The sequence below is a fragment of the Giraffa tippelskirchi genome, chromosome 2 (assembly GCF_054371585.1).
Source record: "Giraffa tippelskirchi isolate mGirTip1 chromosome 2, T2T-mGirTip1v1.2.pri, whole genome shotgun sequence".
Classification (NCBI taxonomy): Eukaryota; Metazoa; Chordata; class Mammalia; order Artiodactyla; family Giraffidae; genus Giraffa; species Giraffa tippelskirchi.
Genome location: NC_137276.1, coordinates 165,476,697 through 165,502,249, shown reverse-complemented (window position 1 = coordinate 165,502,249; position 25,553 = coordinate 165,476,697). Strand labels below are relative to the sequence as shown.

The 25,553-nt window shown below is 44.0% G+C and overlaps 1 protein-coding gene across 3 annotated transcripts in view; it reads right to left on the bottom strand.

Annotated features, from left to right (window-relative positions):
* HEG1 (heart development protein with EGF like domains 1) overlaps positions 1 to 25,553 on the bottom strand; it is an 86,789-nt gene that overhangs the window by 5,762 nt on the left and 55,474 nt on the right. For all 3 annotated transcript variants that reach the window (XM_081571700.1, XM_081571701.1, XM_081571702.1), the window contains 4 exons: positions 17,093 to 17,135; positions 16,921 to 16,958; positions 5,989 to 6,076; positions 1,822 to 1,996 (listed from right to left, as the gene is read on the bottom strand). In XM_081571700.1, the coding sequence (XP_081427826.1) occupies positions 1,822 to 1,996; positions 5,989 to 6,076; positions 16,921 to 16,958; positions 17,093 to 17,135 (344 nt within the window). The remainder of the gene's footprint in view (positions 1 to 1,821; positions 1,997 to 5,988; positions 6,077 to 16,920; positions 16,959 to 17,092; positions 17,136 to 25,553) is intronic.

Below are 25,553 nucleotides of genomic sequence, written 5' to 3'. Positions count from 1 at the left end.
AAACAGGGGCCTGGCCTTCTAAAGGCTGTCTGGCCACCCATTGGAGGGAGTTAGGACCCCAAAGCAAGAGGTGAGCTGATTCTCAGGTGTCTCTGATCAAATCCCAGCTTAGGGGGTCATGACTACCTACCTAATGCAAAAGGAGCCCCTAAACTTAGACTCTGCCTCTATAGACTGCTCAGCCTACTGTCTGAAATGAAGACGGGGCTCATTTAAGTTCATGACTGCATCTCTGTAAGACAACTCTTTAGCTAATGGCCTGGGAACACGCAGCAAAGGCGGGTCTTGTGATGCTGCAGGCCTGTCAGCTGCTTTGTCCTGGCGCTGCCCGGGGGGCTGAGGAGCCTCTAGAGAAGAGTGTGAATGTGCGGGCACCCCTAGGAGAGATACTTGCTTAGTTTCAGCTGCAGTTATCAGAGGAAAAGAACTTTCCTGACTAACTGAAGGGAAAGCAAAGCCCTTATGTGGAAATAGGGCTTCCCCGGTGGCTCAGATGGTAAAGAATTTGCCTACAATGCAGGAGACCCCGGGTTCAATCTCCGGCTCTGGAAGATCCCTGAGAGAAGGGAAATGGCAACCTACTCCGATATTCTTGCCTGGAGAATTCCATGGACAGAGGAGCCTGCTGGGATACAGTCCATGGGGTTGCAAAGAGTCGGACACGATTGAGCGACTAACCCTATGTGGAGATACCAACAGGAACATTTGAACTAGATCGATCTTCGTATCTACAGTTATCTTTCCCCTTATTTCTTTTTGCTTTTCTTCTAGACCAGGTTCAAATTTTTCAGTCTGCTGAAACTACAGCTTCCTTAGCATGAATCGCCTCTCCCATCCAAAGTCTAAACCCACAGATTAATCTCTATAGCAACCAGAGGGATTGTGCTGTTAACAGGATTGCCTAAAGTGATTAAGTCCTCACAGGCAAGGTTTCATTGCTGTACCTCTAAGGCTTTGCAGGGCAGAAGTCACCTGACGGCTGTTTATTTTTCAGCTCAGGTATCCCTGCCTGTGTTTGCTTTATGGCTGATGCAGTGTAACACAAAAGAACTGAGCAGGCATGGGAATATGACATGGGTTATTCAATGTGGGACAGAAGAAGCAAGGGTTTGAGGTGGTCTCCCATCTTTCCAAACGACCCAGTCCAGGGCCAGACATAGCAAATTATTAAAAACCTATTGAATCTTCTAAACCTCTTGACAAGTGCTGGTTGAGGATGACATTGAATTATTCTCTTTACACTTTTTCCCAGTCCCTGAGTTTCAACTACCGAACCACATGACATAAAGCATGGCAGACAAGAGACAAAAATGAAAGGGTCAAAGACTAAATATCATTAAATTCTTTCTCTATCTTTTAACTTCCAGTCTTATAACTTAAAAGCAAGTTCAGTGACAAGAAGTTTATTGCTACAACCTCATAAAGTACATACTGTGCTCTGTAGAAGTACTCTTCATATCTCAATGTCAAAACTAATAAATACTATGCAAAGAGATAGTAAATAAATTGAATATTAAATTGTATGAATCAAAGGTATAGGCCACCATTCTCTTTAACCCTTAATAAGCTGGAGTGTTTTTACTACAACAAAACAGAATCTCTTGGGAGTTCCCTGGTGGCCTGCTGGTTAGGACTCAGTGCTTTCACTACCAAGGCTCACATTTAATCCCTGGTCAGGAAACTAAGATCCTGCAAGTTGTGCGTAGTGACCAAAAAACCAAACCAAAACAAACAGAAAAATCCCAAAACAAAAAAACAGAATCCCTTTAATTCTCCAAGGAAGTTGGAGCTGGGAGGTCACTTGGGCATGGGAATACACACCGAGTAATACACGTCTGTCATCTGGAGGAGGTTTTTGGTACTTCCATTCTCATGCATTTCAATAGCTTCTCGGCCCCATTCTTGTGAGCGAGGGTTCTTGGGGTACTCAGCATATGGGGACATTTGGAAATCCCCACTTTTGAAGATAAGTTTGCTTATGTCATTTTTATTCTTTCTGCATGGTAAAAAAAAAAAAATTGAAAAAAGTTCTGTGAGGAAATGATATTTGTGAAAATACCATCTAGCTTTTTAACAAGGAAAAATAGACCTAAAGATACCACTATTTTTTTTTTTGTAATTGCCCACTGAGAAATGTTGTTATTGTTGTTATTATTTTTATTTACCTATAAAAATGCAACTGGATGTAAATAAAATATGCAAAAAGCTTCCAACCCAAATGGTCAGGTTACTGGGGGGAGAGAGGACAAAGACAGCTGCAGTGGAGCAGATTTAGACTCTATTAGGGGACAGAGATCAATGTACTGTGGGGGTGGCCAGGGAAACAAGAGTCATAAATTCACAAGGTGTGGGAGCTGGAAGGGCTTGATGGTTCTTTAGTCCAGGGGTTCCCAACCTGCTCCAGGAGCTCTGGGGATGGGGCTTTGTGAAGGATATGACTTATTTTGGGGTCACAGTTTGACTCCAGCAAAGCTGGGACTAGAATGCAGGCCTCCCAACTCCTTGGCCAGTGCTCTTCCACTTCATGAAGTTGTTGGGGGAAACAATGACAGAAACCGCCACCTGGCCAGGCAAAATAGTAGCCATTTGCATGAGCTATCTTACAACAGGAGGTCCTGGTAAGGAACTCAGAACTAACAAGCTACCACCAACCGGAAGAACTTGGGAAAGGTCAAAAGGAAAGAGGGGACCCCAGTCCATATGTCCTACCGACCTCCCAGAATCCTCCTTGCTGGAGTCCATCTTGGTTGAGTGATGTGTATACCACCAGGAAGGACACTGAGTCAGAATGATTGGCCAGAGACAACCTGGAAACTAACCCCATCACCATAAAATCTGAGACTGTGAGCCACATGGTAGAGCAGTTCTCCTGGGTTCCTTACCCTGCCCTTCTCTGCCCGGGCACCCCTTCCCAAAAAAGTCTCTTGCTTTATCAGTATGTGTGTCTCCTCAGACAATTTATTTCCACATGTTAGCAAGAGCCCACTCTCAGGACCTGGAAGGGGTCTCCCTTCCTACAATAGAGCTACTTCACAAACCATGAAAATAGTATATTTTGTTGGCAGAAATGCACACCTATGTATATACCCATACAGATCCTCATGCCAGCGGGGCAGGGAAACCCTTGGACAAATTGCTTACCATTGAGAGTCCTCTGATTGCAAACTGTTGGAGGATGTGTTATTTACTTTCTATAACGGGCCTCAGACCAGACATTTTCAGTGATGTCTGCCCTAGATAAGATAACCTGGAATTTCCTCCCTCCACCTCATTTTGCTGTAAATAAACTTTCTAGGGAAGGTATCACATCATTCAGGATCTTAAAATGTCCAGCTTGGGGCTTAGGTGCTGTCTCCTCTTACAAACTGAGAACAGATCTGCCTTTGTGCTGCTCCCTGAGGGGTGGAGCATCCGGTCTCAAACAATGAATCAATGATTCACAACGACCTTCTCCCAGGGACCAACCGTCACAACACAAACTCTCTTTCCCCAAATGGCTATATTACCTGGCACAGGGTACTTAGTAGATAGGCGGCTTCTGTGCCCTGCAGAACTCAAGGTCTGTCTCTCTAGCTCCTAGTCTCATACCCAGAACTTTATTTCTACTCATGCGGTTTCTCTTTGATGGCAACGTTGTAAATGACAGGTCAAGACTGAACCCTGAAGCCTGCGTCCCTGGATGGGAGCAGTTGGCCCTCTGCAGCCTTCTTGGAGATAGAGATTATCTTAAAATGCTCTTCGGGTCAATGGTCAAAAAGATAATTTGCTATTTTTGTAGGTCCCCTTCATCAGTCATGTCAGGGTAATTCCTGCCATTTATTATGATCTAAATCAAAGATCTGAGTTTCCCTTAACTGAATAACCATAGAGAAGGGAACTGACTCCTTTTTCTTCCTTTTCCATTCAAAGCCCAATCCCACTGCTATCCAGGAAGCCTACAGCCAAGCTTACTACTGTCTGCTTATCTACATGCCTGCCACTTCTCCATTGTTAAATATTCAGGCAACCCTTTTCATCTTTGTTTGCTTCTTAATTTTCCCATTTAAAGTGTAAAAGTTAATGGCTGTTGGTATACTCAGAGTTATGCAGCCATCAGCTGTGCAATTTTAGAACAATTTCATCACCCCAGAAATAAAGCCCACACTCTTTAGCCATTCTTCCCCAATTCTTCCCCTGCCCATCCAGCCCTAGGCAACTGCCAGACTACTTTGCCTCTATTTGATTTGCCTATTCTGGACATTCAAATAAATGGAATCATACAGGTGTGGTCTTTTGTGACTGGCTTAATTCACATAGCATACTATTTTCAAGGTTTATCCATGTTATAGTGTGATTCAGTATTTCATTCCTTTTTGTGGCAAATAACACTCCAACGTATGGATATATCACATTTGTTTATCTATTCATCAGCTGATAGATACTGGGTTACTTTTACGTTTTGGCTATCATGAACAATGCTGCTATGAAAACTTATGTATGTGTTTCTGTGTGAATACCTGTTTTCATTTCTTTTGATACAAGAGTGGAAATGCTGGGTCAGAAGACAACTCTGCTTGATGTTCTGAGGAACTGTGACTTTTTCAAAGTGGCTACACCACTTTACGTTTTCACCAGCAGTGTATGATGTGTCCTACTTTCCCCACATTCTCACCAACACTTGTTATTTTCTGGTTTTTGTTTGTTTAAGTAACCATCTTAGTGTTTGTGAAGTGGTATCTGATGCCTTAAGTTTTGATTGCATTTCCCTGCTAAAGACATCGAGCATGCTTCCATAGGTTTATTGGGTATTTTATTGGGTATTTGCATATCTTCTTTACAGAAATGACAGTTCAAGTTCTCTGCCCATTTTTAGCTTGGTTGCCTTTGATAGGGACAGAGTAAAGGAACCAAACAGGTGATTTGGTTAATTAAATAGTGATTAAATAGTTAATCCCACTAAGGGATCATAAGTAAAGAAAAAAGTATGGTAGACCCCCTATAAGTTAATGATCACTCCAGAAAGCAGGTTTGCTTAACCACAAAACCAAGCTGCCTTGCTTTGAAACAAAACCATGCCACACAAGCACAAGACATGCCCCCAAACAAGAAAACAATGGTAAAACAAGACCCACATCCTGCCCAGTAAGGTCAGTAAGTTAATGATTCCCAAGACGTGTTCCCCTGTGCACACTAAAAACAAAAATACAGGGAAAAGAAAACATTATGCTCAAACCTGAGATGGTTTACCATTTTTAGCCAAGTTTACCACCCTTGTACTAATTTAAACAGTGCCATGATAGTCCTGGCTTGATCAAGCAGGAATAAGAAAACTCCCTGCCTGACAGGGAGAAGGAGCTGATGATGGAAGCTTGACATCTGCTCAACAATGGCTGTCTCCCCTGCCCCATTCTTCCTTTGATTATAAAACTATGGCCCACTAAGTTCTTAGTGCAGGACCCTCCTGCCCACCTGCTTGTAAACCTCAAAAGCACCCTACTTTCATAAATCACTTCTCATCCATCACTTTGCTGAATTCTTTCTGCACTGAGACAGAAGAACCTACACTCTACTAAGTCCCAAAATGTGTTCTGTGGTTTCACCTTTTATTATCCAGTTGTAAGGATTCCTTATATATTCTAGATACAAGTCTTTTATCAGGCATATGGTTTGCAAATACTTTCTCCCCTTCTGTATGTTGTCTTTTTTTCACTTTCTTAATAGTGTTCTTTGAAGTGGAGAAGTTTTAATTTTGATGAAGTCCAATCCCTTTTCTTCTGTTGCTTGTGCTTTTGAATATTCTTTTTTTTAGTGAAAATCCCATTTGCTGTCCTTTTCTTTCCCTGGTGGCATTATCTATCACAAGTTTCCCGTTTCCCTTTTTTCAATAGTTCAGTCATATAATAGGATTTAATACTGTAAACCACTCCACACATTCTTTTAAAAGGGTAAAAAATTGACCCTGGCTTAGCACAGGCAAAGAGAATTAGACTGTGGACTCTTGGCACTCACCTGCAACAGGTAACAATCAGTGCGATGCCCAGGATGAGTAGAAGCCCACCTCCTGCAGCTGCGATCACCACAGTGATAAGCTGATAGGCTAAACAGGTTTAAAAATGAGAAAAGTGGATTGGGAGCAGACAAAGAATGAACAAAGGAACGCCCCCAAATGGTCCCTTTCCACACCCCACGGCTACCCCACGCCTCAGCTGGTGACCACTTTTCATTTTCTGGGCCCCCAGCAAAAGCTACTTAGGCCAGTTCTGCATTTTCTCCATTGAAGAGGGAGCAGAATAAGCCAACCCAAAATATGTCTCTTTGGTATATTTATTATTTTGAGCTGATATTTTTGAGAAACTGCAGACACCAGAGAAGCTCTAAAAACTGAATATTATTAATAGTTACCCTTTTGTAAGGGAAATTTACATTAGAAAGAGACTTGTATCAGGAAGAAAGCTAGTATCAGAGAGAACTTTTTCACCTAAGAGACTTATCTGCTTGGCACACAACCTTTGTTTCCCAAACATTTCCTCTTCTCACTTTCCTATAAATTTCACTTTCCCCTTTGAAACCCTAGATACCTGGCCTTTTCCTCAGCTCAGGAGGGTATGTGAGCCTCCGTCACCTGGCTGCCTTTTGAGTCTCACATCTTTGTGGGGTCCCCGTGTGTTTCACAGAATTAAAATAGTTTTTTCTCCTGTTACTCTGGCTTTTGATGGGGGTAGGGATGTCTCAGCCAAGAATCTGGAAGGGTAGAGGGAAAATGACTTTTCCTCCCCCAAACTATTTTGAGAAGAGTTCCCCTTTCTTAGCCCCTCCTAGAACGGGGGCTTCCAGATTGTACCTGCAGACTAGCCTGATGACATTGTTACCAACCCACGATCAGATGAGAAAAATAAGAGAGGCATGCATGTATTTTTCAAAACCTAAACTTGTTTGGGTTTTTTTCTTAGTTTTAATACTCTCTAAAATTTGGTCCTTCTTCCTTTTTTTCCTCGCTTAATATAGATGCACTTTTTAATGTATAAATTATGCCTCCAGTAAAGCTGGTTTTTAAAAAGTAACTGGGGGAAAAAGATAATATGTTCTTGGTTACTTCCCATCCTTTGGTGTTTTTTGAAATTTTTGAATCGATGGTGATATAAAAATTTTAAAATATGGTTTTAGGTTCTTACTTGGTAAAATAAAAAGAAGGCAACCATAATTTTTGATTCCACAATTTTATAAGCATCACTGCATAACCCTGGATAGGAACTGGATAGTCTCAACACACACACACACACACATTGAATTGAATTGAATTATCAGAAATTAGCAGTCATATAAACAAGCACTTATCATGTATAATAAACAATATAAATTTTAATTAATTGATTTCACACCTGTGTATTTCTGGGAAAATCATATTTTCAATATAATCTATTAAATATTCAGATTGTTTTTTTGCTGTGGAAATATGACTATAATTGTGCTTTCAGGCTGTAAGGTCCAGTATGAAAAAAAAAGAGCCAATAACCGGGTTTTCTATAGTAAATTAGGATGGAACCATGCTCTCTAGGTATTTAGGTAAAGTCAAGGATAATGCATAGAGGTGACAATGGGCAGATTGTGAGAGAAGAGCAAATACAAGAGCAATACAAATACCCCCAACCATTCACCTTTCTTGAAATAACTAGCACAGAAACAGATCACTATGAAAAACCATCAGTATTAAGATACCCAGCAAACAAAGCCAAACCAAGAAATGAGTTAATCCTCTCCCTCACCTCCTGACACATATAGTCAAGCTTCATTTTATAAAAGTGAGGACAAAAGACAAATCTCATGCATGTGTCGACTTCATCTCCACCAACACAACCCTAGGCCCCCACTGACTCCTGACCAGACAAATGTAAACACCTCCCAACTCATGTTTCTGTGCCCAGTGTTTGGTTAAAAAACCAAACCTAACCATGCCATTTCCCTGCTTCAAAAACCCTAGAGTGGCTCCCTTGCTCCCGAGCAGAGACCAGAGTCTAGTTCCTGCTCTGCTTATCCCTCTACACCAAGTTCACGGTTTCTCACTTCCGGCAAAACAAGCAAGCATTTGTCTTGGAAGTGACCCTTGCAAGTGGCTGCGACTGTGGCAGGCTCCCCTTTGAAACAAGCACCTAAAGGCACCCTTTGTGTCTGAAAAGAGACAAAGACAGTGGAGACCAGTGCGTACCAAACTATCCACGGTCAAGGGCCAGTTTTTTTGGCTCGTGCTTTTGGATATTATTTTTAAATGAAGACAATAAAGTCTCATTTGTTCTTTTGTCTTTTCCCCTGGGCACCGGCTATCATGAATTTCTTTCTCTCCTTTTTCTTTTTAAAGAGTCTACTGCAGACCGATACTAAAATACAACAGGCTATTCACTTTACAAAGATCCCACGTTTGGGTGTCACAGCCATGTTCATGTAAAGGATTCTAAGTGCTTACTTTCTGTTTCTGCACCATCTTGTTACCGTCTTGTTTCTGTTCACAGCCCCCCACACTTTGAGGGGTGCTGTGTTATGAGGTGGTTTTATATGACTTCAGGTCCCCTTGATTGTGACAAAAATGAAGTTGTTTTTAAGAATGAAGCTATTGGGGAGCTTCCTGGAGGTCCAGTGGTTAGCACTCTGTGCTCTGACTGCCAGGGCCCAAGTTCAATCCCTGGTCGGGGAACTAAGACCCTGCAAGGCATGTGGCATGCCAAAACAAAACAACAACAAGAGAATAAAGTTATTGTTTTGATATAAAAGTGAAAACATATTTCAGGATGTCATCACCCATATTTATGGCTGCCCACAGCACTTAATAGCGCAGCTGGGAGCTTATCAATAGGAACCTATGAAGAAGCACCATGAGTGAGGGAACACACAGACTCTACACAGTCAAGAGTTTGTGAGGACTCTCCAAGAGCATCCAGTCTGGAGAAGGCTATCCTTTGCTGATCTAAACAGCTCTCTGAAGACCTTGGGACACCAGTTCCTCCCACCTCCCAAGGTAAAGGAGACTCTTCTACCAGCAGTGCTGGAAGTCGTGCAGCAGTTTAGTCCCATGAAGATCATCTTGCTTGTCAACACAAGTGTCTTGGTTCCCTAGAAACCTGCTCTGGAAACAGGAACTCTGGCTTTTGTGCTGACAACTGGAGATCAGCTGAACCGTCTCTCCTGAGAACCAACTTGTTGAAAGGAAACCTCAGTTAAGTTTGGACTTTATTGCTTTTATCTCCCCTTTCCTGGAACAATAGTGTAATTAATAAATACGTCATTAGTTTGGACTGCTATTTCCTTATTGACTTACTAAGAAACATTATCCTGTATGTTATAGGCCAGTGCTTCTCAAACTTTTCCTGTCCATCTGTATCACCCAGAGGATACGTTACATCTCAGATGCCTGGTCCCCACTCCAAGAGATTCAATTCAGCAGGTCTGGGCAAGGTCCAAGAAGCTGTATCTCTTGTAAGCTTCTGGGGGATGGAGATGCTGCCAACCTGCAGGCCAGACCTTGGGTGGCACTGGCTTAAATTATGCAGGAGAGGAAAGAACACAGGACTGAAAGCCAGCAGACCTCTGTGCATGTGAGCTCAGAGAGTCTGGGAGGGAACTCACAAAAACGTTCAGACATCAGTGCCACCTCGGGTACTGACGGACTGGTACTTTCTTCATGTTTTTCTGTTTCCCAAACTTTATTCATGCATTTATATATATAGACACACACAACCTTCTCTAAATCTAGAAATTATATGTGTATATGTGTACATATGGAGAAGGCAATGGCACCCCACTCCAGTACTCTTGCCTGGAAAATCCCATGGATGGAGGAGCCTGGTAGGCTGCAGACCATGGGGTCGCTAAGAGTCGGAAACGACTGAGTGACTTCACTTTCTCTTTTCACTTTCATACACTGGAGAAGGAAATGGCAACCCACTCCAGTGTTCTTGCCTGGAGAATCCCAGGGACAGCGGAGCCTGGTGGGCTGCCATCTATAGGGTCGCACAGAGTTGGACACGCTGAAGCGATTTAGCAGCAGCAGCATGTGTATGTATATAATTTACTTTATACACATACATTTTTAAAAGTCATTTGATGTTCTCTGGCAGCTATTTCACTGGAAACTTGTAATAAGCTTGTAGACAATATAGTCACAGATCTTTTTTCCATGTTGCTATTGTTTGGTCGCTAAGTCATGTCCAATTCTTTGTGACCCCATGGACTGCAGCACGCCAGGCTTCCCTGTCCTCCATCCACTATCTCCCGGAGCTTGCTCAAGTTCACGTCTACTGAGTTGGTGACGCTATCCAGCCATCTCATCCTTTGCCACCCTCTTCTCTTTTTGTCTTCAATTTTTCCCAGCATCAGGGTCTTTTCTAATGAGTTGGCTCTTCATATCAGGTGGCCAAAGTATTGGAACTTCAGCATCAGTCCTTCCAGTTAATATTTAGGGTTGATTTCCTTTAGGATTGACTAGTTTGATCTCCTTGCTGTCCAAGGGACTCTCAAGAATCTTCTCTAGTACTTTTTTCTCATACCTGCAGTCAAGTCAGCTCATGAACTGCAACTGATCTTTCACATTTAAGGACTGATTTAGATTTACGATGAGGTCACACAATGATTACAGTGCATAGGATTTATATCAACGCCTACTATAATGTTCACTAATCCTATAGGTTCCCTGATTGTTCAGGTGAGAGTGAAGGTCATGGGTATTGTCTTAGGGTGGTCTGTTCTATCCTTCCTACTTTGAAGAGATCCTGCAGAATGATGATCCTGGAATTCTTTGTTTTCCTTTGTCTTCCACATTTGTTGATATTTCTTTACTCTTCTTGTGGTTTGATCATAGGTTGCTGTTTTTGTCATTGCTGTTGCCATTTTTCATTAAACCAACCCGTTCTGGGCCTTAGTCTTTCCTATAAGCCATATTTGCCCTTGCTTATATGGTTATTTGGAATCTATAGGACTGCCTGCTTAGCCAACCCCCTACTGGGAACTATCCACTCCCTTCCACATGCAGGGTTCAGTGGGGCACTCATGCTTGTACTTTAACACCATCCCAAGCCACAAAAATTTGGTCTGGGAGTAAACACGAGATCCCAATTGGATCAATTAGTTCCTCCCCAGGAATCTCATTTTGGGAGAGAGAACCTTTTATTTAAAAATGACCAAGGTACTGACACACACTTGAAGCTGTCTGCTGAGCCTATTTTCCATTGTGAGGCAGCGAGTTTGTGCACAGACCCTCAGTAAGAGCCAAGACAGAGGTGAAGACGGCTCCATGTTAACATGTGCTCTGAAAAGAAGGTGCCAACCTCCTCTGCTGAGACTGCCCACAACTCCCTGATTCTTGCCACTCCTGAAGCTGGAATTTCCTGATTTCCAATAATCTTTCTTCATTGTTCAAGCTAGCTACATTTATTTACCCCAGAAGAATCTTAGCCAATTGTGATACTGATTTCTAAGAAATAATTTTTATCTGTTCCCCATCCTTGTTTCAGGCACAGCTCCTAAAACTCTAGGAATTTCCTAAGCTTGCAGAGCAATGGTGTCTTTTGTTACATTAGTGACTCTGGATAGCCCTTAGGTAACTCTTGGATGGATGTTTGCTGCCAGGGAAACCAATTTGTGATTAGCCCATTAGAACTTTCGATCCTACCCCCAACCTCCTGGGAAGGAAGAGGGGCTGGAGACTGAATTCAATCACCAATGGCCAGTGATTTAATCAACTGTGCCTGTGTAATGAAGCCTCCCATAAAACCCCAAAAGGACAGGGTTCAGAGAGCTCCACGGTGGTGAAGGTTGCGAAATGAGGGGAGGATGGGAGGGCTGGGAGAGGGCATGACATTCCTGGCCCTTCCCCTAACCTGGCCCTGTGCATCTCTTCCATCCAGCTGTTCAGGAATTCTCTCCTTTTATAATAAGCTGAAAAGAAAAGTGAAAGTCGCTCAGTCATGTCTGACTCGTTGCGACCCCATGGACTGTCCATGGAATTCTCCAGTATTTGCCAGAATACTGGAGTGGGTAGCCTTTCTTTTTTCCAGGGGAATCTTCCCAACCCAGGGATCGAACCCAGGTCTCCCACATTGCAGGCAGATTCTTTACCAGCTGAGCCACAAGGGAAGCCCAAGAATACTGGAGTGCAGAGCCTATCGCTTTTCCAGCAGATCTTCCCAACCCAGGAATCAAACCAGGGTCTCCTGCTTTGCAGGCAGCTTCTTTACCAACTGAGCTATCAGGGAAGCCAATAGCTCAGAACTCAAACCAATGGAAATGCTAAGTGTGGCAGGAGTCACTCATAACACACTGCTCAGAAGGAGGAAGAGATCATTAGTTATCCAGCAGTAAGCTTGAAGTCTCGTGCATCTCTTAATAAGCTGCCATCTAGTAAAATGTTTCCTGAGTTCCGTGAGCCAGTACAGCAAATTAATGGGCCCTAGGGAGGAGGTCACTGGAACCTCTGATCTACAGCCAGTTGGTCAGAAGCACAGGTGACAACCTGGATGCGGGACTGGGGTCTGCTTGGGAGGGGCGTGAGCGGGGAAAGTCGGCAGACCCAGCCCTTAAGCTGTGGGATGTACCTGGAGACAGTGTCAGAACTGAGCTAACTGGCTTAGTGATGTGGAAAAAAATACATCGGAATTGATGTCAGAACCGTACCAACCTATACACCTTCCTTTAAAATTAGGCCTCATTACAGACCTTTCTAGGTGGCCACATTCGTTTCATTTTAAAATTTAGTTCTCCCACTTGCCCTCTCACTGTGTTCATTAGTGATGTGTGGTTAGAGTTCTGTCGTTTAAATCTTTCCACTCCTCCTACATCATCTCTCCTTTAGTACTCTGTTCACAACTTTCTTTTTTTTTTCCTCTGTACCTTTTGAAATTTGCCTTTCTCGCATCTACAGACTGTAAGTGTGGCCGTAACACACAAGAGTAGGGACAGAGTTCCATTCCCCTCTCGCAGGGCTGCTTCCTTTCAGTTCTGACACCAAGTGAGAGGTTTGCTGTTAGCGGCATGAGACTTCCAGCTGACTGCTGGGTAACTAATGATCTCTTCTTCCTCCTGAGCAGTGACAAGTGACTCCTGATGACACATAGCGTTTCCAATGGTTTGAGTTCTGAGCCCAATGTAACTGCAAGGTGAAGACTTCATACACCTGCCGCCAGACTGTGGGTTGGGGTGGGAAGACAAGGCAGAAAGATCTTTAAGTTGAATGTTTGGTTTCAGTGGAAGAGGAAGAAGACACCAAGACGTGCGGAAAATGGACTCCACATCCTCCTGGCTGCTCAGGGAGCCTGGCGGGGAAGGAGTTTCCACTGGAGAGACGCAGGGCATTGGAACAGAAAGGGTGACTTACAAAAGGACGTGTCATGGATAAGGAGGAGGGATGGATAAAAATGTCTGCAGCCACAAAAAGGTAATCTAGAAAAAGTATCTGATGATGATCTATCTTCACCAAGTAACAGCGACCACTAACAGAAGAATGGCAATACAAGAAAAAGATTTAAAATTGATAATAAGAGGGGATGGTTTAGTAAATTATGATATATACAGAGTAGAATTTAACTGAACTATCAAAAGTCACCTTATAAATTTATGTCAGTGAAAACACCACACAGTTTACTAAGTTCAAAGGCAGGTTACAAAACAGTATCTTCTGTGAGATCCAATTTCTGTTAAAAAGATACACATACAAACCTTTGGTATACTGCTTCTTAAACTGTGAGATGTATGTAAATCTGCCTATTAACTGAATCCAGGAGTCTGGTTAAAATTCTGATTCTAATTCAGTAGGTTGAGTGAAGAGGTTTGAACTTCTGCATTTCTAACAAGGTCCTGGGTGCTGTTGGTGGTCCTGTCCACCACATGTCATAGCAAGGATATACAGCAGGGTATTAGCAGTGAGGTTTAATGGGTGATGAGACTTTAGTTTTCTTCTTCCCTTGTATCTGTCTGCTAATTAATTTGGATTACAGAAGGAAAATTAATGGACAAGTATTTTTTTTTTTTTATGTTATGAAAAGACAAAACTCACCTACTTTAAAAAGAGAAAAAAAGGTGACGCAAACCATGTGGTCATGAGAGATATAATAAAACTGCAAGAAGGAGCCTCTATAAAATTCACGCAAAGGAGGAAATGTGCATGCCTGAGACAGGCTGGAGCAGGGGACAGGGGAAGTGAGGACATTCTGACAGCAACTCTGTAAGAATTCTAGAGCCACAGGACAGTGGTACAAGAAGACAGAATTGTTGGAATTTGTGGTATAAGCACATACTTTACATGGAAAGAAAACTAAAAGGTGAGCAGTGATAAGACAGGTGCAGCCCTGCCCTGCCCGGCATGGGAGGCCTTGCCAGATGCACATGGGGACTAAGGGACGTGAGAGGAGAGCTTGTTCTGCCCTCTCCAGTCTGAAGGACGTTCTCTGTGAGGAGCAACAAACGAAATCTGGGCACAACCAGAAAGCTAACAGGCTGCAGAAAGGCAGGTCAGAGGTTACGCCTAAAGCCAGAATATATTAGAGCTGGGTGACTCCCTTTGGGTGACTCCCAGAAAGGCAGGCGTGAGGGAACCACAGGACCACACGTGTGGGTGGACAGAGCAGGGTGCCCTGTCTCACGGGGCTTGGGCAGCAGAGCACGTGTCCCCAGAAGGCTACAGAGAGCAGCTTTTCTTTTCTACAAAAGGTCCAGCCTGAGTCAGACCCCCAAGAAGGCATTTAAACTGTCTTTGATGGCGACAGAAGAAGTGACAGGGGTGGGTGGTTATCTCTGTTTTTTGGCACAAAACACCAAGTGACAAGTCACAGACCTCACAAGGCATTAGCTATCAGCATAGGTGGGGATGAAATTCAGGTGCTCCGATTCCCCAACCCACACCAAGGCTGATCTGAGACCGCATAGAAAGGCGCAGATGGCACGTGCTGTTTATTATCGGTGACTATTATTTGCTTTGTGACACTGATATTGCAAACAGATTTCAAAGTCATAAAGTGGTATTCAGGCCATCAGAGTTAACCAGAGTCCCCAAAACAACGGGGCAGAGGGCTAGCCATCCAGGCCAGAGTCTGCCCTCTGCTGGATATGACTGCGATGATTCGGATAAAAGGGAGGAAAAAGAGATCTCAGGAACAGAGAGAGATCCTGCTACTTCCAAGACCCCACCCACATCATGCAGAGACATGGGAATTCACAGAATGGTCAGTGGATGTAGAGGTACAATCTCCACATATACAGTATTTAATGATCTCTGAAAAGCAAATCACTAACTGCCACCAAGAGCAACGCACTACAGCTCACTCCCTTCTCTTTCAATCCTTTCGAGGGTTTTTCCCTGTATCCATTTTTCCTCTTGCATTCAGACAAATCAGAAGTATTTTCTAGTGAAACCTAGCTAAGTTAAGCAAGTGAGAAGTACTGGCTCATCCTATGAGGGGCTGAGGAGCCCCGGGAGGACAGGCAGGTGGGTCCCTCACCTCCTGCTCCCAGCTCACCCCGAGCTGACTACATCTCCCCACGCATCCTCATGTTTCACTCACACTCTTCTTAAACCAAGTACATCTGTGATAGTATGCTATAAAAAAGATCTACCTAGTCTTCACCCTCCTCCCCTGTTTCTGGCATGAGAGCTTTTAAAACACTTTGAATTTATGACTGATGGAGTGAGGGTAGCATCTCATTAAATAAAGTCATGTCTGCTGCTGCTGCAGCTGCTAAGTCGCTTCAGTCGTGTCCGACTCTGTGTGACCCCATAGACAGCAGCCCAACAGGCTCCTCCGTCCCTGGGATTCTTCAGGCAAGAACACTGGAGTGGGTTGCCATTTCCTCCTCCAATGCATGAAAGTGAAAAGGGAAAGTGAAGTCGCTCAGTCGTGTCCGACTCTTAGCGACCCCATGGACTGTAGCCTACCAGGCCCCTCCGTCCATGGGCTTTTCCAGGCAAGGGTACTGGAGTGGGGTGCCATTGTCTTCTCTGAAAGTCATGTCTACTTGTGGGCAAGTAAACTTAAGACTATGGACTGCTGGCAGATTCTACAGAATGAGGGATAAAGCTATCCTAAAATACTGACTGTTACTATTCTTTCTTCATCCTATATCCTAGAATTTCTTTCAATAGTTTTGAGGGTCACTTTAACTTCTCAGGTCTCAGGATAAAAAAATGTCAGTGAAAGTGATCTGAAATGAATCCCAACTGCTTTTCTCAGAGAAGTAAATTGAATGTGAAACATGCCACATGGATGGTCAGTGCCCCTCAAACATCGTACTCCAGGAATGCAGACGTCAGCTAAGATCAGGGGCCTCCCCAGTCTGCGTCCAGCCCTGACCTCCGCCCTGACGACCCTGGTCTAAATAGCCCCACACTCTCTGTCCTCCTCACTGCCGCCCAACTTGATTTTCCTGATCAAAAATGCCTTCCTGCTCTAAGACTTGCTAGTTCTACAGAGGCTACTGATTAGAGTCTAAATTCTCAGGCTCTATCAAAACCCCCAAGAGTTTTGTCCTCACATACTCTGCCCACCTAATTCCTCACTCTCTACCTTCCTCTCTCTCCTCAGCCACACCTGCTTACACATTGTCCCCCAAAAGCACAGGCCCAGGCTGGCCCAAGACCTTTGTTTAGGTTGTTCCCTCTGCCTGGATTCCTTCTCCCTCCATACCTGCCAGTCTTCTTCCAGTTCCATCCCCTCTAAGAAGTACCGAGGAGGCTCTTCTGTTCTCCTGGGGGTGGTCCCTCCCTCCCAGCCTCATTTATTGACTGATATTCCTCTGGCCGGCTATCTAGGGAAGTGTTCATCTCCCCTACAAACCTCCAGCCCTGGAGAGCACTCTGCTCTCCATGGAGCTGGGAAGACAGCAGATCTGACCTGAGGGCGAGGAGAGAGGACAGACACCTGTCAACAGCCCTGCCCGCATGAAACTCAGGACTCCTTGCATACTTACGGTTTCCACAGTTGAGACCACCAAGGCCAAATGGGCAACTGCAAGTTGACAGGAAAAAAAAGAACAAGAATTAGTTTCAAATATCAAAAGAAATTACTGAGGCAATTTACCTACATAACTTCTAAATAAGGTTTGGAACAAATTCATCAGAATAAATGAACATGCTGCCTACCTCATACAGGTTTCATTTTCAAGCCGATACCCATCTTCACAGGCTGAAAGAGAAAAGGAAAATCCATGATCGTGTCTATTAACTTCTCTTGACCCAACTGATGGTTAATAAAACCAGCCACCCTAAAGTTCACAAGAATATGCTAGAACCAAAAGGCTACAAATAGCTTTGTTGTAGGTCATCTAGTCGCTGAGTCATCTCTGACTGCAACCCTATGGACTGTAGCCTGCCAGGCTCCTCTGTCCATGAGATTTTTCCAGGCAATAATACTGGAGTGGATTGCCATTTCCTTATCCAGAGGATCTTCCTGACCCAGGGATTGAACCTGTGTCTCCTGCATTGGCAGGTGGATTCTTCACCACAGAGCCACCTGGAAAGCCCACAAATAACTTTAGAATTATCTAAAACCTGGCAACCTAAACCGTTGTCAGCTCAACCTTTAATTTTATCAAAAATCCCCCAAAACTCAACCTCTTAGTGATTCTAGCTTCCCAGCTATAAAAGAAAAAGATAATAATTTTTTTATAGTTTCTTGGAGGGGATTAAGTAAAATAAGGCATGCAAATGACTTATCACAGCACCTAGCACACAGTAACCACTAACTGTAATTGTATTATTATCTAACATCTGCAATTATTTTTGGAAGTTCTCTGTGGTCCCTAAGTAACTTCCTTCCATAAATACAAAGACAAATGTCTCACCTTCTTTAACGTAGGTCAAACCTTTAACCTGCCATTGGCTCCATCAGTGCCCTTCCATCAGGAAGTAAGAGCTGTGACACCTTCAGAGCCATGGTCCTGGTGGGTGCCTCAGTTTCCATAAGAGAACACTCACCATGTAGTCTGTGTAGTGGATTCTGGACATACCTAGCTGAGCCCTAATCAGCACATCACACAAAACTATAGCTTTGAACCCTCTGGCTCTGCGGCTTACAGACCACTGCTTCACTGAAGGCTGTGGGCCAGCCATTCCCCTGGATCAGCAGTTCCTGCACTGATCTGATCATGGAACATTTTCAGCACTACAGTAAGCTGATAGAACATCATGAGCTGTAATGTGTGCTTGCATGAAAGTAGATAATAAAAAATAGCCTCTCAGATAAATTCATTGCTGCAAGGAATGACAGAAATTTGACCCATGGTTAATGTATGATATACACTGCACACAAGAATCACAGTTAAGTAAAGGTACATAGCATAGAGCAGCGATCTCCAGACAGACAGCACATACACTGATGGCAGCATGTGAGTGCCAGCAGCACACATGGCTCAGAGGCTGCAGGCCCCACAGATTGGGAGATCTCTCACCGACTTCTCGCATCCTCCTTCAAGAATCAGTGCACACAAAGAGAGAAATATAGATCAATGGAACAAAATAGAAAGCCCAGAGATAAACCCACGCACCTATGGACACCTTATCTTCGACAAAGGAGGCAAGAATATACAATGGAGAAAAGACAATCTCTTTAACAAGTGGTGCTGGGAAAACTGGTCAACCACTTGTAAAAGAATGAAACTAGAACACTTCCTAACACCATACACAAAAATAAACTCAAAATAGATTAAAGATCTAAACGTAAGACCAGAAACTATAAAACTCCTAGAGGAAAACATAGGCAAAACACTCTCCGACATAAATCACAGCAGGATCCTCCATGACCCACCTCCCAGAATATTGGAAATAAAAGCAAAAACAAACAAATGGGACCTAATTAAAATTAAAAGCTTTTGCACAACAAAGGAAACTATAAGCAAGGTGAAAAGACAGCCTTCAGAATGGGAGAAAATAATAGCAAACGAAGCAACAGACAAACAATTAATCTCAAAAATATACAAGCAACTCCTGCAGCTCAATTCCAGAAAAATAAACGACCCAATCAAAAAATGGGCCAAAGAACTAAACAGACATTTCTCCAAAGAAGACATACAGATGGCTAACAAACACATGAAAAGATGCTCAACATCACTCATTATTAGAGAAATGCAAATCAAAACCACAATGAGGTATCATTTCACACCAGTCAGAATGGCTGCTATCCAAAAGTCTACAAGCAATAAATGCTGGAGAGGGTGTGGAGAAAAGGGAACCCTCTTACACTGTTGGTGGGAATGCAAACTAGTACAGCCACTATGGAGAACAGTGTGGAGATTCCTTAAAAAACTGGGAATAGAACTGCCATATGACCCAGCAATCCCACTGCTGGGCATACACACCGAGGAAACCAGAATTGAAAGAGACGCGAGTACCACAATGTTCATCGCAGCACTGTTTACAATAGCCAGGACATGGAAGCAACCTAGATGTCCATCAGCAGACGAATGGATAAGGAAGCTGTGGTACATATACACAATGGAATATTACTCAGCCATTAAAAAAAAAATACATTTGAATCGGTTCTACTGAGATGGATGAAACTGGAGCCCATTATACAGAGTGAAGTAAGCCAGAAAGAAAAACACCAATACAGTATACTAATGCATATATATGGAATTTGAAGGATGGTAACGATAACCCTATATGCGAGACAGAATAAGAGACACAGATGCATAGAACAATTTTATGGACTTTGAGGGAGAAGGTGAGGGTGGGACGTTCTGGAAGAATAGCATTGAAACATGTATATTATCATATGTGAAACAGAACACCATTCCATGTTCGATGCATGAGACAAATGCTCAGGGCCGGGGCAATGGGATGACCCAGAGGGATGGGATGGGGAGGGAGGTGGGTGGGGGGTCCAGGAAGGGGAACACATGTAAACCCATGGCTGATTCATGTCAATGTATGGCAAAAACTATTACAATATTGTAAAGTAATTAGCCCCCAACTAAAATAAATAAATTTATTAAAAAAAAAAAAAGAATCAGTGCATAATAACATTTAACTATGTGGGCTTCCCAGGTGATGCTAGTGGTAAAGAACCTGCCTGCCAATGCAGGAGACATAAGAGACTAGGGTTCGATTTCTGGATCGGGAAGATCCCCTGGAGAAGCACAAGGCAACCCACTCCAATATTCCTGCCTGGAGAATCCCACGGACAGAGGAGACTGGTGGGGCTACAGTCCACAGGGTAGCAAAGAGTCAGACACGACTGAAGCAACTTGGCACGCACACATGCAGACGTGCTTGATGTTCTATTTTTAAATGTTAGACACTAAATGATTCTAGCATCTATTTTATTGTCTTAGACTATTGACATACCATGAACTCCTTATTGCCAAATTCAGACTTAAATTGAAGAAAGTAGGGAAAACCACTAGACCATTCAGGTATAACCTAAATCAAATCCCTTATGATTATACAGTGGAAGCGAGAAATAGATTTAAGGAACTAGATCTGATAGACAGAGTGCCTGATGAACTATGGACAGAGGTTCGTGACACTGTACAGGAGACAGGGATCAAGACCATCCTCATGGAAAAGAAATGCAAAAAAGCAAAATGGCTGTCTGAGGAGGCCTTACAAATAGCTGTGAAAAGACAGGAAGTGAAAAGCAAAGGAGAAAAGGAAAGATACACCCATTTGAATGCAGAGTTCCAAAGAATAGCAAGGAGAGATAAGAAAGCCTTCCCCAGCAATCAGTGCAAAGAAATAGAGGAAAACAACAGAATGGGAAAGACTAGAGATCTCTTCAAGAAAATCAGAGATACCAAGGGAACATTTCATGCAAAGATGGGCTCGATAAAGGACAGAAATGGTATGGACCTAACAGAAGCAGAAGATATTAAGAAGAAGTGGCAAGAATACACAGAAGAACTGTACAAAAAAGATCTTCATGACCCAGATAATCACGATGGTGTGATCACTCACCTAGAGGCAGACATCCTGGAATGTGAAGTCAAGTGGGCCTTAGGAAGCATCACTACAAACAAAGCTAGTAGAGGTGATGGAATTCCAGTTGAGCTATTTCAAATCCTGAAAGATGACACTGTGAAAGTGCTGCACTCAATATGCCAGCAAATTTCGAAAACTCAGCAGTGGCCACAGGACTGGAAAAGGTCAGTTTTCATTCCAATCCCAAAGAAAGGCAATGTCAAAGAATGTTCAAACTACCGCACAATTGCACTCATCTCACATGCTAGTAAAGCAATGCTCAAAATTCTCCAAGCCAGGCTTCAGCAACATGTGAACCGTGAACTTCCAGATATTCAAGTTGGATTTAGAAAATGCAGAGGAACCAGAGATCAAATTGCCAACATCCACTGGATCATCAAAAAAGCAACAGAGTTCCAGAAAAACATCTATTTCTGCCTTATTGACTATGCCAAAGCCTTTGACTGTGTGGATCACAATAAACTGTAGAAAATTCTTAAAGAGATGGGATTACCAGACCACCTGACCTGTCTCTTGAGAAACCTGTACGCAGATTAGGAAGCAACAGTTAGAACTGGACATTGAACAACAGACTGGTTCCAAATAGGAAAAGGAGTACATCAAGGCTGTATATTGTCACCCTGCTTATTTAACTTATACGCAGAGTACATCAGGAGAAACGCTGGGCTGGAAGAAACACAAGCTGGATTCAAGATTGCCAGGAGAAATATCACTAACCTCAGATATGCAGATGACACCACCCTTATGGCAGAAAGTGAAGAGGAACTAAAAAGCCTCTTGATGAAAGTGAAAGAGGAGAGTGAAAAAGTTGGCTTAAAGCTCAATATTCAGAAAATGAAGATCATGGCATCCGGTCCCATCACTCCATGGGACATAGTTGGGAAAACAGTGGAAACAGTGTCAGACTTAATTTTTCTGGGCTCCAAGATCACTGCAGATGGTGATTGCAGCCATGAAATTAAAAGATGCTTACTCCTTGGAAGGAAAGTTATGACCAACCTAGATAGCATATTAAAAAGCAGAGACATTACTTTGCAAACAAAGGTCCATCTAGTCAAGGTTATGGTTTTTCCAGTAGTCATGTATGGATGCGAGAGTTGGACTGTGAAGAAAGTTGAGCGCCAAAGAATTGATGCTTCTGAACTGTGGTGTTGGAGAAGACTCTTGAGAGTCCCTTAGACTGCAAGGAGATCCACGCGGTCCATCCTAAAGGAGATCATTCCTGGGTGTTCACTGGAAGGACTGATGTTGAAGCTGAAGCTCCAATACTTTGGCCACCTCATGCAAAGAGCTAACTCATTTGAAAAGACTCTGATGCTGGGAACGATTGGGGGCAGGAGGAGAAGGGGACGACAGAGGATGAGATGGTTGGATGGCATCACCGACTCGATGGACATGGGTTTGAGTAACCTCCGGGAGTTGGTGATGGACAGGGAGGCCTAGTGTGCTGTGATTCATGGGGTCGCAAAGAGTCGGACACGACTGAGGGACTGAACTGAACTGAACTGAACTGATTGACATATAGAGTCTTGCAGAGTCGTGTGGGAAATACTGTTCTAAATAACCTAAATTCTCTCACAGCAGATTATGAGAGCTGTGAGCCTGTACTGCACTGTTTCAGCTCCCCTGGATTCACTTCTCCTGAGCTACACTCTCTTTATTAAAGGCAATCTATTACTAGCAGCAGCCCCAGGCATGGCCTAGGGTATTTATCACAGGCTATCATGGATCACATTGCCACAGTATCACTCAGTGACCTTGTGATGTCGACTTCCCAGAGAAACTTCTTTTGGGTCCCAGGATCTAGAAAAATGGGGATGGTCCTAAAGAACTATTCTTTATTTTATGGTCGCTATTTTTTGTTTCCCCCAAAATCACATTTCTCTCTTTGCCTTAGCGTCCCGGATGCTCAGAACTTGAGTGAGTGCCTATCTTTATCAAACATGTGAGAACTTATGGTATATCTTTTTGTATGTTCACGTTCCTTCTGGCCTCAACAAAGTAGTCATTGTATTTCTCCTTCAACCTTATTTACCTTTTAAATTAAATCTCATTTTTTACAGTGAATTTTCATGAGGTGCTTCAAACCATTTTTGCAACAAGGTAGAGTATGATCACGGAGAAGGCAATGGCACCCCACTCCAGTACTCTTGCCTGGAAAATCCCATGGACAGAGGAGCCTGGTAGGCTGCAGTCCATGGGGTCGCTAAGAGTCGGACACAACTGAGCGACTTCACTTCCACTTTTCCCTTTCATGCACTGGAGAAGGAAATGGCAACCCACTCCAGTGTTCTTGCCTGGAGAATCCCAGGGATGGCGGGGCCTGGTGGGCTGCTGTCTATGGGGTTGTACAGAGTCGGACACGACTGAAATGACTTAGCAGCAGCAGAGTATGATTATACCCCATTTCAGGAAGGAGGAACCAGGCCCTGCTCCCAAATCTTTGATGACTCTGAGCAGGCCTCACGTAGGGGTGGGTGGGGGTGGGGGTGGGGGTGGTTGTGTTGCTCAGTTGTGTCTGACTCTTTGCAACCCCATGGACTATAGCCCACCAGGCTCCTCAGTCCAAGGAATTCTTCAGGCAGGAATCCTGGAATGGGCAGCCATTCCCTTTTCTAGAGCATCTTCCCTACCCAGGGATCAAACCTGAGTCTCTTATGTCTCCTGCATTTCAGGCAGATTCTTTACCATCTGAGCCACCAGGGAAGCCCTTACGCAGGTGGGACCTTCTCTAAGGAACAAGCAGAGTGCTCCTGTCTCCCTGGAGTGGAAGCGCCATGCCTGGCAGTCCCCACACTATAGCTGGGTCATGGGAGCAGGGAAAGCTGCCCTTGGGTGACCCTCGGCTCTGACTGCAGGGCAGCCACACAGGGACTGCAGGTGCCCCAGTGACTCATCCCCACCCGTGTCAGCCCCAAGGCAGGCTGATGTCACACTAGTCTGTTCTATTCTGAACATTTCTTCCTGGAAATGTTCTTACATCAGATCTACCCACCCAACCCTCATTTGCTGGGTAGGAGCTTTCCACGCAGTGGCTGTCATCCACCCAGATGTAAGGTCCACGTGTTGTCCTGCCTGTGAGCTGATGGGCTGGGCTGTTTTCACTTAGCTTCAGAAGTGGCCTGGCTTCCTGGTATAATGATATTTCCTTAGTTCAAATGGGCTCATTCAGTCATTCATCAAAGACTGACTGCTACCATGGGCCTGGTGCTGCTCTCGGGCTCTGGGAGGGAAGCTTTGTCATAGGGCACTCCAGTGGGCCTGAGGACCCAGCTCCTCATCTCCATACTCTAGAGGGACCCTGACCCACACAGCACTGAAGATGAAATGAATGTGGCAGTATTCGTATATGCCCAAAGTGGGCTCCTCCCCTGATATGAACATAAGCAAATTCAGGCCTTCTGGCCTTTTAAAATAAAATCAGTACGTGGTGGAGTCTTTCAGGCTTTTTTGCTCCCTTGCAGGAAACCAAATCAAGACCTGCCAACCTTGTCATATCTTATTTGCTGCCTATCATTCATTTGTTCCTCCAACAGATATTTGTGGAACCCCACAATGTACAAACATATCTACAGACAGGCACCCACTTCCCTGGTGGCTCAGATGGGAAAGAATCTGCCTGCAATGCAAGAGATCTGGGTTCGATCCCTGGGTTAGGAAGATCCCCTGGAGAAGGGAAAGGCTACTCACTCCAGTATTCTTGCCTGGAGAATCCTATGGAAGAGTGCTGAGCAGCGCTGTGAGCTTCACACATCAGCCTAGACTTCACTGTGAAGTGTTAGTCACTTAGTCGTGTTTGACTCTTTGGGACCCTGTGGACTGTAGCCGGCCAAGCTCTTCTGTCCAAGTATCTGCGGTCTAGTCAGAGGAATAGATTTGCTAACAGGTGGTTGGGATTCATCAGGATATCTGCATGATGGAAGGAAGCTAAAAGACATCTATGGGAAGGACACCTACTTTAATTTTACATGATGCTTTGAAAGTCTGGTAAAGCCATTTTATGTGAGATAGTAGGAAGTGTGTGTGTGTGTGTGTGTGTGTGTGTATGTGTGTACAACAAAAAACAATATGCAGTTGCTAATATGCAACTGTTAATTGTAGAGATTTAGAAAACACACACCCACATGCCTTTATCCTCAGTTCACACCAGGGATTTACCCAGATTTGAGGTGTCCTAAAGAGTACTCCTTTTAACCATCCCTGTGCTCCAGCACCAATGGCCAGAAGATGTCACTGTAACCCCTCAGAACCCAGCCACGGGTCTGTGGCCCAAGGAGCTCCAGGATCCATTCATGGAGCCCTGATGGCCACGGATGCCGCAGAAACCAGGCTGAGTAGGGCCTTGGCCATAAGCCCAAAAGCTAACCACGGCTTCCTTATTCTGATTCTTGGGTCACTACTTAATACACATAATGTTGCTGAGGCCTGTGTCACTGCATCTGGTAAATCTTTGGCAGCTCTGCTATTGCTAACACTAGTCTGTAAGCGACACAATTAGGAAATTGCGGACTTGCCAAGAGAGGTAAATGACTTAGGCCAGTCAGAGGCAGAGGTGGCAGGGCTACTCTTGAGACGACCTGAAACTGCACAGGTCCTGCGTACAGAAGCCACCACTCCTCGGCCCCCC